At 39.0% G+C, this 12,610-nt stretch overlaps 2 protein-coding genes across 2 annotated transcripts; both read left to right on the top strand.

Moving 5' to 3' along the window:
• Nucleotides 1-225: 225 nt before the first annotated feature.
• On the top strand, nt 226-1,677 carry LOC138584704 (chemerin-like receptor 1). The gene has a single exon (XM_069657002.1). The coding sequence runs from the start codon at nt 226-228 to the stop codon at nt 1,336-1,338; it is 1,113 nt and encodes a 370-aa protein (XP_069513103.1). The 3' UTR covers nt 1,339-1,677.
• A 3,104-nt stretch (nt 1,678-4,781) lies between these two features.
• LOC138583736 (chemerin-like receptor 1) lies at nt 4,782-6,107 on the top strand. The gene has a single exon (XM_069655699.1). The coding sequence runs from the start codon at nt 4,782-4,784 to the stop codon at nt 5,766-5,768; it is 987 nt and encodes a 328-aa protein (XP_069511800.1). The 3' UTR covers nt 5,769-6,107.
• Nucleotides 6,108-12,610: the final 6,503 nt, after the last annotated feature.

Below are 12,610 nucleotides of genomic sequence, written 5' to 3'. Positions count from 1 at the left end.
ACTTCCTATAAGACTGACAGGTCTGATCCATCTCTGCAGCATCATGTAAGCCTATGGGTCAGTTGGGGGAACTAAACTATAGTTTAAACTGTGGCACACATATTCTTACAATATTGATTCAGAAAAATGTCACAGTATCAAAAGTAGTGGTTGTTACTGTTTGAGCTCTACAAAATATAGATAAACTACATATGTTATGTTTTCATGACAGGTCTCAGGACAAGAATGGAGAAAACTACCACTGCACCTTCATATCACATCAATACATCTGATGGATCTGATAGAAATGACTCATCTGATGAGTATTACTATTACGATGATTATGCTGAGCTGAGACGGTCTCTCCATATCATGTCTCTTTTTTTTTACTGCCTGGTCTCTGTTCTTGGAGTGCTCGGGAATGGAGCGGTTATCTGGGTGACCGGCTTCAAGATGAAGAAAACAGTTAACACAGTTTGGTTCCTCAACCTCGCCGTGGCCAACTTCTTCATCACTGCACTCCTGTCTGTACAAGTGATTAAACTGGCTTTGGATTTTCACTGGCCTTTTGGGAAGTTCATGTGCAAACTCAACACCACACTGTTCGACTTGAACATGTTTGCCAGTATCTATATTCTGGTGGTGATCAGTGTGGACAGATGTGTGGCTGTGGTGTGGCCCGTCTGGGCCAGGAACCACAGGAGTGTGCGTAAGGCGTCCTGTGTGAGTCTGGGTGTTTGGGTGCTGGCTCTGATTCTCAGCGCTCCGTACTTTGTCTTCAGGGACACAGGTCCATCAGATGACAATGTAACCATTTACTGCTTCGACAACTACATCCTTTCTAATGACTATGACGAGTCTATGTATGAGCTGCTAATGTTTCGTTTTAAGGCCATGACCATCACCCGCATGGTCCTGGGATTTGTAGTCCCCTTCACTGTCATTGTCTCCTGTTATGCTGTGATAATCCATCGTCTCAGGAGAAACCGCACCCTGGCCAGGCAGTCCAGTCGGACCTTTAAGATCATCGCTGCAGTTATCACCACTTTTTTCCTCTGCTGGGCTCCTTATTACATCTTTATTCTAATTGAGCTGGCTTATTTTGTGACCTATTCTCCAAAATTATCAATCGTCCTCTTCATTGGGATTCCAATAAGCTCAATTCTGGCCTTCATCAACAGCTGCCTGAACCCACTGCTCTATGTGTTTGTGGGCCAAGATTTCAGGGATATTGTCCGTAAATCCTTCCTGAACATGTTGGAGGCTGCTTTCCAGGAAGAGGAGTCTGACTCTCACACTGACACAAACCCAGTGAACACCAGTCAGAGCCAAATGAGGTCAATGGATACTGAGCTGTAGAACATGAAGAAACAAATACTGAAACTGTACATAGCATATTATTTGGACACAAATTATTATTTTTTACTTTTGTTGTTTGTTTGTTTTGAGACATTTAGTTTACTGTGGAAACACACAATGAAAAAACACCAATTATCACATTTTAGGAGACAGAGTCAGTGAAATGTCATTTTTGCCTGAAAAACCACATATGTGATCAATCAGTTATAAAATTGTTTGCCTTTAAATTCCTATCAATCGACTTATCAGTTGAATAAACAGCACAGCACATTTTGTCTGTGTATTGTATGTGTTTGGTAGATGTTGCATGTGTTCATAAAACACAATCCTTCCTCTGTATAAAAGCTTATTCTAAATGTTAAAGTGTTTTTGTTGTTTCATAAATAAAATTGATGATGACTGTAATGTAGTTCTTGTTTTTATACCATTATCATCCTTATTGAAATATTATACAAAGATCCCTTTTTTCCACTCATGATTTCCCTCTTATAGTCACCACACGACTTTACTGCGTGGTCACTTTTCATCTTTATAATCGCTCTGTAAAGGTGCAGAAAGAGGGTCATGTGTTATCTGATGCCTATTAATAAACCATGATAAAAAAAACAACTAATACCAATCCTATGGGCACAAATATGTGTCAGTAGAAACTGAATTTGAATTATTTGTATGTGAATTTTAATTGCTCAACTTGAATAGTTGAATTAAACATCTGAATTTGAATCACATCATTTTAAATTGAATGTATTAGTTTGAAACTGAAGGTTGGCTAATAACCTGAAATACAGATTATCTGAGACACAGTTGATGAGGAATCGCATGCAGATTCACAGCACCCCTTTTTGGCCAATCATGTTTTTGACCATTTCCTTCACTTCTGTGTCTGCCCATACCAATCCCGGGATATATTTATATATCTTGTTAGTCGTTCTCATTTTTATCATAGACTTGGTCAGTATAGAGACAGCCGTTAAACATATAACCTGCATCTGTGCTTTGGCATGTACTGTATTTCATGATGTGTTTTACTTATCAGGTGTATCTCTGAGTAAGGATGTCTTTTCAGAAGAACTTTGACTAAGCATATCAAACAGGATGCTAGAAGAAGGAACATGCTGCAGACACCACAGATTTGTGCAATTGCTCTGACACTACTATCACTGAAGATCATGCGTGAGAAAAAGAAATATTCTAACTTCACATCTGTTTTGCTTGCAGGTTGCAGTATGTACAAATATGTAGAAACAGTTGATTGTTTGAGTGATATGTTGCTTATTCCATCAGTGAAGAAACATCCTTGTTTCTGTCATGAGTTTCTAGTTTAGTACTGGTTTTGTCTTGTATTTCGGTGTTCAGTTATTTTTTCTTGTTTTACCTTGTCACTTTGTCTATTGTCATGACTTCTCATTGTTTAGTTTTGTATTTAGTTTATTCTGTGTTCTTGTCAGTATTTAGTCTTGTTTAGTTAAGTATTTCACTTGTGTCTCTTTGGTTCGATCATTTCCTGTTTTACTTTGTCACCTTGTCTTTCGTGTTGGTCCACTTCCTGCCTTTGTGTTTCCCGCTTGTTTGACTATGTGCCCTGCCCTGATTGTTTTCACCTGCCCCTTGATTGTCTCACCTGTGTCAGATTAGCCTCACCTCCTAAGTTTATTTAGTCTTTGTGCTCCCTTGTCTCGGTGCGGGTTCATTGTCATTGTCTGTGAAAACCCTAGGTATGTCTTCCTGTGTTTGCCTGTGTATTATTTGGGATTTTTGATTACCCAGCTCCTTGTGTTATCTCCTGTTTTTGTTGGATTTTCAGTTGGACTTTTGTTCTTATTAAATCATATCAGTCTGCATCTGGGTCCTCACCTTTTTGTGAACAATGAACCGTGACAGTTTCAAACATCATTAGCCGTTGTTTGCAATTGATCCATCGTTGCCCCTGCAGCTTCCTGTTTTTTCCAACCAAATATGAAATAATAATAATAAATAAAAGGTGCAAACAAAAACAAAACGCTGGTTGTTTTGTCTCTTTTATACAAAACAGCAACACCTCAGTATACAGTCTATGAATAACACTCAACATCTGTCATTTATTTCAAAAGCCAAATGCTCCACCTAGTGGTCGGAGGTCTAAATGCAAAGAAGCGTGTCCAGAAATAGAGAAGAAAATAGATGTTACACACTTTTCGTTAGGGACTCGTTAATATTTCCACCAGTAAACATTTTCCTTCTTAACGAGGCCCTGATTTGTTTTCATAGCTTTATTAAACAATTAAATTCAAAACAGCAAGGCGCGAAATAACGATGATGCGATATTTTTAATGGTTGAAAAGTAGTGTCCGTATCAGACTCCGCTGTTGTGTTTGCTTTACCTGTTTATTTTTGCAGATTTTAATTCGATAGCTTTCAGAAATGTGTGCCTTCATCATCATTAAAAGGCTGTCATTAAAAGTATGAGGGGGTTATCGGATGAATCTTGTCCGTGTGCTCGTCACGTGACCTCACATATTACAAGATCACAGAGCATCTTGTACATTTGGCACGCAGCTTTCGTTCACGCGCAGTTTGAGGAGGGTGATTTGTGCTGCGGACACATCCTCAACTGAACTTTGACAGAGGTACCGTTGTTTGTGTTGTCATTTGAATGTGTGCGAGAATAATGTGACGAGACTATACAGAAGTCAATGAGACTTCAGCATCAGAAAACGGCTTTACGAAGAAATTTTACAAAGAAAACAAAGACGAACTCTTTTAAATTAAGAATAGGTCAATCGATATGTTTCAGAGCGGGCTGCTTTCTCAAGTGGTCAATGATTTAATGAAAAAAAAGCCTATACATTAATTGTTCATAGTTCATTGTTTATATGCATTTAATCACATTTTTTATTTCAAGTGTTGTTCGTACATGAATTCATACTCATAGGCTTTATGCATCCACTTGTTAATTGTAAAGTTATTACCTCATGGAAACTCAGAAAAGCATTTGTCCCAGGAAATAATAACATGGTTCAACTCTATAAGTCGAGGTCAGCCTGGAAGCATTTTTAAAAGGGGCATTTAGACATTTTTGTAACTTTAGTTTCACTGGAAGTCAAGATTAATATTTGGTTCGGCTTTAGATGGTAAAAAAAACACATCATATAAAAACATAGTGCCCATGGGTCAGTTGGGGGAACTAAACTATAGTTTCAACTGTGGCACAAGTATTCTTACAATATTGATTCACAAAAATGTCACAGTATCAAAAGTAGTGGTTGTTACTGTTTGAGCTCTACAAAATATAGATAAACTACATATGTTATGTTTTCATGACAGGTCTCAGGACAAGAATGGAGAAAACTACCACTGCACCTTCATATCACATCAATACATCTGATGGATCTGATAGAAATGACTCATCTGATGAGTGTTCTTATCACAATGATTATGCTGAGCTGAGACGGTCTCTGAAGATCATGTCTCTTTTTTTTTACTGCCTGGTCTTTGTTCTTGGAGTGCTCGGGAACGGAGTGGTTGTCTGGGTGACCGGCTTCAAGATGAAGAAAACAGTTAAAACAGTTTGGTTCCTCAACCTCGCCGTGGCCGACTTCTTCTTCACTGCACTCCTGTCCGTACACGTGATTAAACTGGCATTGGATTTTCACTGGCCTTTTGGGAAGTTCATGTGCAAACTCAACACCACACTGATCACCTTGAACATGTTTGCCAGTGTCTATATTCTGGTGTTGATCAGTGTGGACAGATGTGTGGCTGTGGTGTGGCCCGTCTGGGCCCAGAACCACAGGAGTGTGCGTAAGGCGTCCTGTGTGAGTCTGGGTGTTTGGGTGCTGGCTCTGATTCTCAGCGCTCCGTACTTTGTCTTCAGGGACACAGGTCCATCAGATGACAATGTAACCATCTACTGCTTCGACAACTATACCCTTTCTGATGTCGATGACGAGTCTATGAATGAGCTGCGAATGTTTCGTTTTAGGGCCATGACCATCACCCGCTTACTCTTGGGATTTGTAGTTCCCTTCACTGTCATTGTCTCCTGTTATGCTGTGATAATCCATCGTCTCAGGAGAAACCGCACCCTGGCCAGGCAGTCCAGTCGGACCTTTAAGATCATCGCTGCAGTTATCACCACTTTTTTCCTCTGCTGGGCTCCTTATTACATCTTTATTCTAATTGAGCTGGCTTATTTTGTGACCTATTCTCCAAAATTATCAATCGTCCTCTTCATTGGGATTCAAATAAGCTCAATTCTGGCCTTCATCAACAGCTGCCTGAACCCACTGCTCTATGTGTTTGTGGGCCAAGATTTCAGGGATATTGTCCGTAAATCCTTCCTGAACATGTTGGAGGCTGCTTTCCAGGAAGAGGAGTCTGACTCTCACACTGACACAAACCCAGTGAACACCAGTCAGAGCCAAATGAGGTCAATGGATACTGAGCTGTAGAACATGAAGAAACAAATACTGAAACTGTACATAGCATATTATTTGGACACAAATTATTATTTTTTACTTTTGTTGTTTGTTTGTTTTGAGACATTTAGTTTACTGTGGAAACACACAATGAAAAAACACCAATTATCACATTTTAGGAGACAGAGTCAGTGAAATGTCATTTGTGCCTGAATAACCACATATGTGATCAATCAGTTATAAAATTGTTTGCCTTTAAATTCCTATCAATCGACTTATCAGTTGAATAAACAGCACAGCACATTTTGTCTGTGTATTGTATGTGTTTGGTAGATGTTGCATGTGTTCATAAAACACAATCCTTCCTCTGTATAAAAGCTTATTCTAAATGTTAAAGTGTTTTTGTTGTTTCATAAATAAAATTGATGATGACTGTAATGTAGTTCTTGTTTTTATACCATTATCATCCTTATTGAAATATTATACAAAGATCCCTTTTTTCCACTCATGATTTCCCTCTTATAGTCACCACACGACTTTACTGCGTGGTCACTTTTCATCTTTATAATCGCTCTGTAAAGGTGCAGAAAGAGGGTCATGTGTTATCTGATGCCTATTAATAAACCATGATAAAAAAAACAACTAATACCAATCCTATGGGCACAAATATGTGTCAGTAGAAACTGAATTTGAATTATTTATATGTGAATTTTAATTGCTCAACTTGAATAGTTGAATTAAACATCTGAATTTGAATCACATCATTTTAAATTGAATGTATTAGTTTGAAACTGAAGGTTGGCTAATAACCTGAAATACAGATTATCTGAGACACAGTTGATGAGGAATCGCATGCAGATTCACAGCACCCCTTTTTGGCCAATCATGTTTTTGACCATTTCCTTCACTTCTGTGTCTGCCCATACCAATCCCGGGATATATTTATATATCTTGTTAGTCGTTCTCATTTTTATCATAGACTTGGTCAGTATAGAGACAGCCGTTAAACATATAACCTGCATCTGTGCTTTGGCATGTACTGTATTTCATGATGTGTTTTACTTATCAGGTGTATCTCTGAGTAAGGATGTCTTTTCAGAAGAACTTTGACTAAGCATATCAAACAGGATGCTAGAAGAAGGAACATGCTGCAGACACCACAGATTTGTGCAATTGCTCTGACACTACTATCACTGAAGATCATGCGTGAGAAAAAGAAATATTCTAACTTCACATCTGTTTTGCTTGCAGGTTGCAGTATGTACAAATATGTAGAAACAGTTGATTGTTTGAGTGATATGTTGCTTATTCCATCAGTGAAGAAACATCCTTGTTTCTGTCATGAGTTTCTAGTTTAGTACTGGTTTTGTCTTGTATTTCGGTGTTCAGTTATTTTTTCTTGTTTTACCTTGTCACTTTGTCTATTGTCATGACTTCTCATTGTTTAGTTTTGTATTTAGTTTATTCTGTGTTCTTGTCAGTATTTAGTCTTGTTTAGTTAAGTATTTCACTTGTGTCTCTTTGGTTCGATCATTTCCTGTTTTACTTTGTCACCTTGTCTTTCGTGTTGGTCCACTTCCTGCCTTTGTGTTTCCCGCTTGTTTGACTATGTGCCCTGCCCTGATTGTTTTCACCTGCCCCTTGATTGTCTCACCTGTGTCAGATTAGCCTCACCTCCTAAGTTTATTTAGTCTTTGTGCTCCCTTGTCTCGGTGCGGGTTCATTGTCATTGTCTGTGAAAACCCTAGGTATGTCTTCCTGTGTTTGCCTGTGTATTATTTGGGATTTTTGATTACCCAGCTCCTTGTGTTATCTCCTGTTTTTGTTGGATTTTCAGTTGGACTTTTGTTCTTATTAAATCATATCAGTCTGCATCTGGGTCCTCACCTTTTTGTGAACAATGAACCGTGACAGTTTCAAACATCATTAGCCGTTGTTTGCAATTGATCCATCGTTGCCCCTGCAGCTTCCTGTTTTTTCCAACCAAATATGAAATAATAATAATAATAATAAATAAAAGGTGCAAACAAAAACAAAACGCTGGTTGTTTTGTCTTTTTTACACAAAGCAGCAACACCTCAGTATACAGTCTATGAATAACACTCAACATCTGTCATTTATTTCAAAAGCCAAATGCTCCACCTAGTGGTCGGAGGTCTGAATACAAAGAAGCGTGTCCAGAAATAGAGAAGAAAATAGATGTTACGCACTTTTCGTTAGGGACTCGTAAATACTTCCACCAGTAAACATTTTCCTTCTTAACGAGGCCCTGATTTGTTTTCATAGCTTTATTAAACAATTAAATTCAAAACAGCAAGGCGCGAAATAACGATGATGTGATATTTTTAATGGTTGAAAAGTAGTGTCCGTATCAGACTCCGCTGTTGTGTTTGCTTTACCTGTTTATTTTTGCAGATTTTAATTCGATAGCTTTCAGAAATGTGTGCCTTCATCGTCATTAAAAGTATGAGGGGGTTATCGGATGAATCTTGTCCGTGTGCTCGTCACGTGACCTCACATATTACAAGATCACAGAGCATCTTGTACATTTGGCACGCAGCTTTCGTTCACGCGCAGTTTGAGGAGGGTGATTTGTGCTGCGGACACATCCTCAACTGAACTTTGACAGAGGTACCGTTGTTTGTGTTGTCATTTGAATGTGTGCGAGAATAATGTGACGAGACTATACAGAAGTCAATGAGACTTCAGCATCAGAAAAAGGCTTTACGAAGAAATTTACAAAGAAAACAAAAACGAACTCTTTTAAATTAAGAATAGGTCAATCGATATGTTTCAGAGCGGGCTGCTTTCTCAAGTGGTCAATGATTTAATGAAAAAAAAGCCTATACATTAATTGTTCATAGAATATAATAAATATTCTTTATATGCATTTAATCACATTTTTTATTTCAAGTGTTGTTCGTACATGAATTCATGCTCATAGGCTTTATGCATCCACTTGTTAAATGTAAAGTTATTACCTCATGGAAACTCAGAAAAGCATTTGTCCCAGGAAATAATAACATGGTTCAACTCTATAAGTCGAGGTCAGCCTGGAAGCATTTTTAAAAGGGGCATTTAGACATTTTTGTAACTTTAGTTTCACTGGAAGTCAAGATTAATATTTGGTTCGGCTTTAGATGGTACAAAACACATCATATAAAAACATAGTGCCCATGGGTCAGTGGGGGGAACTAAACTATAGTTTCAACTGTGGCACAAGTATTCTTACAATATTGATTCACAAAAATGTCACAGTATCAAAAGTAGTGGTTGTTACTGTTTGAGCTCTACAAAATATAGATAAACTACATATGTTATGTTTTCATGACAGGTCTCAGGACAAGAATGGAGAAAACTACCACTGCACCTTCATATCACATCAATACATCTGATGGATCTGATAGAAATGACTCATCTAATGAGTATTACTATTATGATGATTATGCTGAGCTGAGACGGTCTCTCCATATCATGTCTCTTTTTTTTTACTGCCTGGCCTTTGTTCTTGGAGTGCTCGGGAACGGAGCGGTTATCTGGGTGACCAGCTTCAAGATGAAGAAAACAGTTAACACAGTTTGGTTCCTCAACCTCGCCGTGGCCGACTTCTTCTTCACTGCATCTCTGCCCCTGAGTGTGACGTACAAAGCCATGGATTTTCACTGGCCTTTCGGGAAGTTCATGTGCAAAGTCAACACCACAATTTACTCTCTGAACATGTTTGCCAGTGTCTATATTCTGGTGGTGATCAGTGTGGACAGATGTGTGGCTGTGGTGTGGCCCGTCTGGGCCCAGAACTACAGAAGTGTGCGAAAGGCATCCTGTGTGAGTCTGGGTGTTTGCCCTTTAAGATCATCGCTGCAGTTATCACCGCTTTTTTCCTCTGCTGGGCTCCTTTCCACATCTTTAATCTAATTGAGCTGGCTTATTTTGTGAACAATTCTCAAACATTATTAATCGTCATCACCATTGGGACCCCAATAACCACCGGTCTGGCCTTCATCAACAGCTGCCTGAACCCACTGCTCTATGTGTTCATGGGCCAAGGTTTCAGGGTTACAGCTTACAAATCCATCCTGGATGTGATGGAGGCTGCTTTCAAGGAGGAGGTCTCTCGCACATCCACCATGAAAAACAGTCAGCGCAATGAGATGTCAACTCTTAATAGTGAGGTATGAGGCTGTCAATGACATGAATAAACAAATACTTCAAACAACAAATGAGTTGGACAAAAATCGAAGTTGATCCATCAAATTTCCTGTCAAAGTTGTTTTTATAAACTGTAAACATGATCCCAGATAGAATCCCTTCTATTACTGGATGGCTGACTAATTGATCAGATGTCAGATTCTTTACCTTTTAATTAGAGCCACAGTATTTACAATTTGATGGAACAAACTGATGGTAATATTGCAAAATTGTAAATAATATTGCAAAATAAGTTCATTGTAAATTAGTTTTAATGCAGGAAAAAGTTAATGTAAAATGCCAGGCCCAGTTGCCTCTGGGCCATACTTGTAATCTGACTGCATAATCACGATATGACATGCATGCTATTGTGCTATTAAAGCTACGAGTGTGACGCTCTACATAAGTGTGCTCTTTTTCCCCTTTATGAGTATATTCTAGTCAACTACACTCATCAAGTGGGTCAGTCATTAGTCAGTTACAATTTCATTTTAACATTTTCATTAAAAAGTCAGTTCAGCAGCTTTTTCATTCTTTGAAATTGTTCTGAAGATAGTCGGCTCAGACTGAGTGGTCACAGATATCTGGAGCACCTTTATAACAATTGCCAAGGCATCTTTAAAGACTGATTATAGGTTAAGCTCAGAATACAGAACATGCCAGTGTTGGTTTTTTCAAAATAATTTGTATTTTTTATAGAGGGCATTACAGAGTATTATGATGCAAATTGTCTCAGTCAATGCTTTACTTGTTGACAAATTTACTTGGACTGCGATCTTAAATCTGTGTAATGCATTTTGGCTCCAATATTCCTCATTCTGCCTATCCTAAGTCTTGATGGAAGGAAGATTGAAGTTTAACCAGCAACGTCACCTGGGGACTTGCACTCCAGGAAATTTGAGCAAATCCTTGATAGCACACAGACTCGTTACTGATGAGGCAGAGACGTGTAGAATAAGTCAAAATATTTTATTGAAATTAAACAAAGAAAATGTACGAAATAAGAATGGGCTTGAGCTGTAGGGAAGGAATGGGGATGTGAAACAGTAAAAAAATAGGTACACTAAAACTGAGCTAAAATGATTAAAAGTTGAGAATTTTTAAAAAGTTTGACCTAAAACGTACAGCTGCCAGTCCCAAAGTAAACTAAACTAAACTGAGGCCACTAGGGGGAGGCAGACTACACTAAGGAGGGTGCAGGGGTGCTACCACATACTCACCGCATTCCTCACAGCAAAATATGGTTCAGCCCATTGGTGTCCCACTGCTCTCAACTCATGCATTTGTGGGGGTACCTCACCACAGGTGCATAGCTTCCTAACAAAGTGTCTCTTAGAGACAAAATGACCTATTACTCAAAAACTAAAGCACGAAACAACTCAATTTACAACAAGTATTTTTAAAGAGATTGAACAATGAATACAAAAGAAAGAGGGGGGCAAAACAGCAGCAGTATTACTCTGTACCTGAAATGAAACACACCTATTAAAATACTAAAGAAAAAAACTAAAGACTGAACATTTTCTTCACCAGGCACAACAAAGACAGTCTATTCAGCAACACGACCAAGGGCCACGTAAAGGTAAGTCTATAACTGAAATAGAGGGCAGAAGTCTCACTCAATATATTTTAAAAAGGGACAAACTGTTTAAAATGTGTATCATCCCAAAGGCCACCAACACAACCTGCCAGGCAGAAGCAAGAGGCCAGCACAGGCCCCAGGTGCATTTTATAAGCAGGCCTGATTAAGGAGTGGGTGGAGGAGGAGTCAGGGAGAGGGCTGCAGAAAGGGCTGCATTCAAAACAACCAAACTGGTGTTTCTTACCACATTTATATGACTCATCTCACCTGAAGATGTAGCGTATTCAGTTAAACTGATTATTTGTAAGGAAACAGTTGTGTTGTAACTCAGTGTAACTTTGCGGATGACCTCTGTGGTGAAAGAAAGGGTTATGCAAATAATTAAAAACAACTGCAATAGCATGACCTTTCACATTTCTGATTAAAAGCTCAAAAGAGGATGTTGTCCGGAAGGAACATACTGTAGACCTACAGTACACTCGTGCACTTACCCTAATATTAGTTATGAGGATATATAAATGTAACAGTGGTTTGAGAACGTTTTAGAGGTTGATGGTAGATGGGCTCTTGACCACTGCCACTCATTGAATCACCATTTCAGAGGATAGTTATTGCAAATTGCCCATTAAGGTTGTTCTCAAGGGTAGGTATTGCCAGAGAGGTGACTTCAGGACAAACTTTCAGGTTAAGAAAAGACGTGTATCAGCTGCTAAGATTAAAGAGAATTAAAAACACCCCCTATCGACCAGTGACTGTCATACCTTTTCTTCGCCTACAGGGAGGTGCCACCAGTTTCCACAGGGTTGTCACCCTTTGAACTGCTCTAGTGGCGCCAAGTGAGAGGACTTCTCAACCTTGTGAGAGACTACTGGGAGGATTCAAAGGCTACAGGGGAGAACGTTGTGTCCTATGTGGTGAAGATGAAGGAGCAGTTGGAGAAAATGGCTGCCCTGGCAGAAGAACATGAAATCACTCAAAAGAAAGAGAAGACCTGGTACGACCAGAAGGTCAGGGGGAAAGACCTGGACAGGTGCTGTTGTTGCGAACTGGTACCTCTCAGCCACCAGCCTTAATTCCATGCTTGGTTCGCACCGGGACTTAAATT

This window comes from Semicossyphus pulcher, unplaced genomic scaffold (genome assembly GCF_022749685.1).
Source record: "Semicossyphus pulcher isolate SPU_LCO1_2020_fin unplaced genomic scaffold, fSemPul1.0.p SCAF_9, whole genome shotgun sequence".
NCBI lineage: Eukaryota > Metazoa > Chordata > Actinopteri > Labriformes > Labridae > Semicossyphus > Semicossyphus pulcher.
Note: the sequence above shows the minus strand (reverse complement) of the source record. Positions and strands in the feature narration are given on the sequence as shown.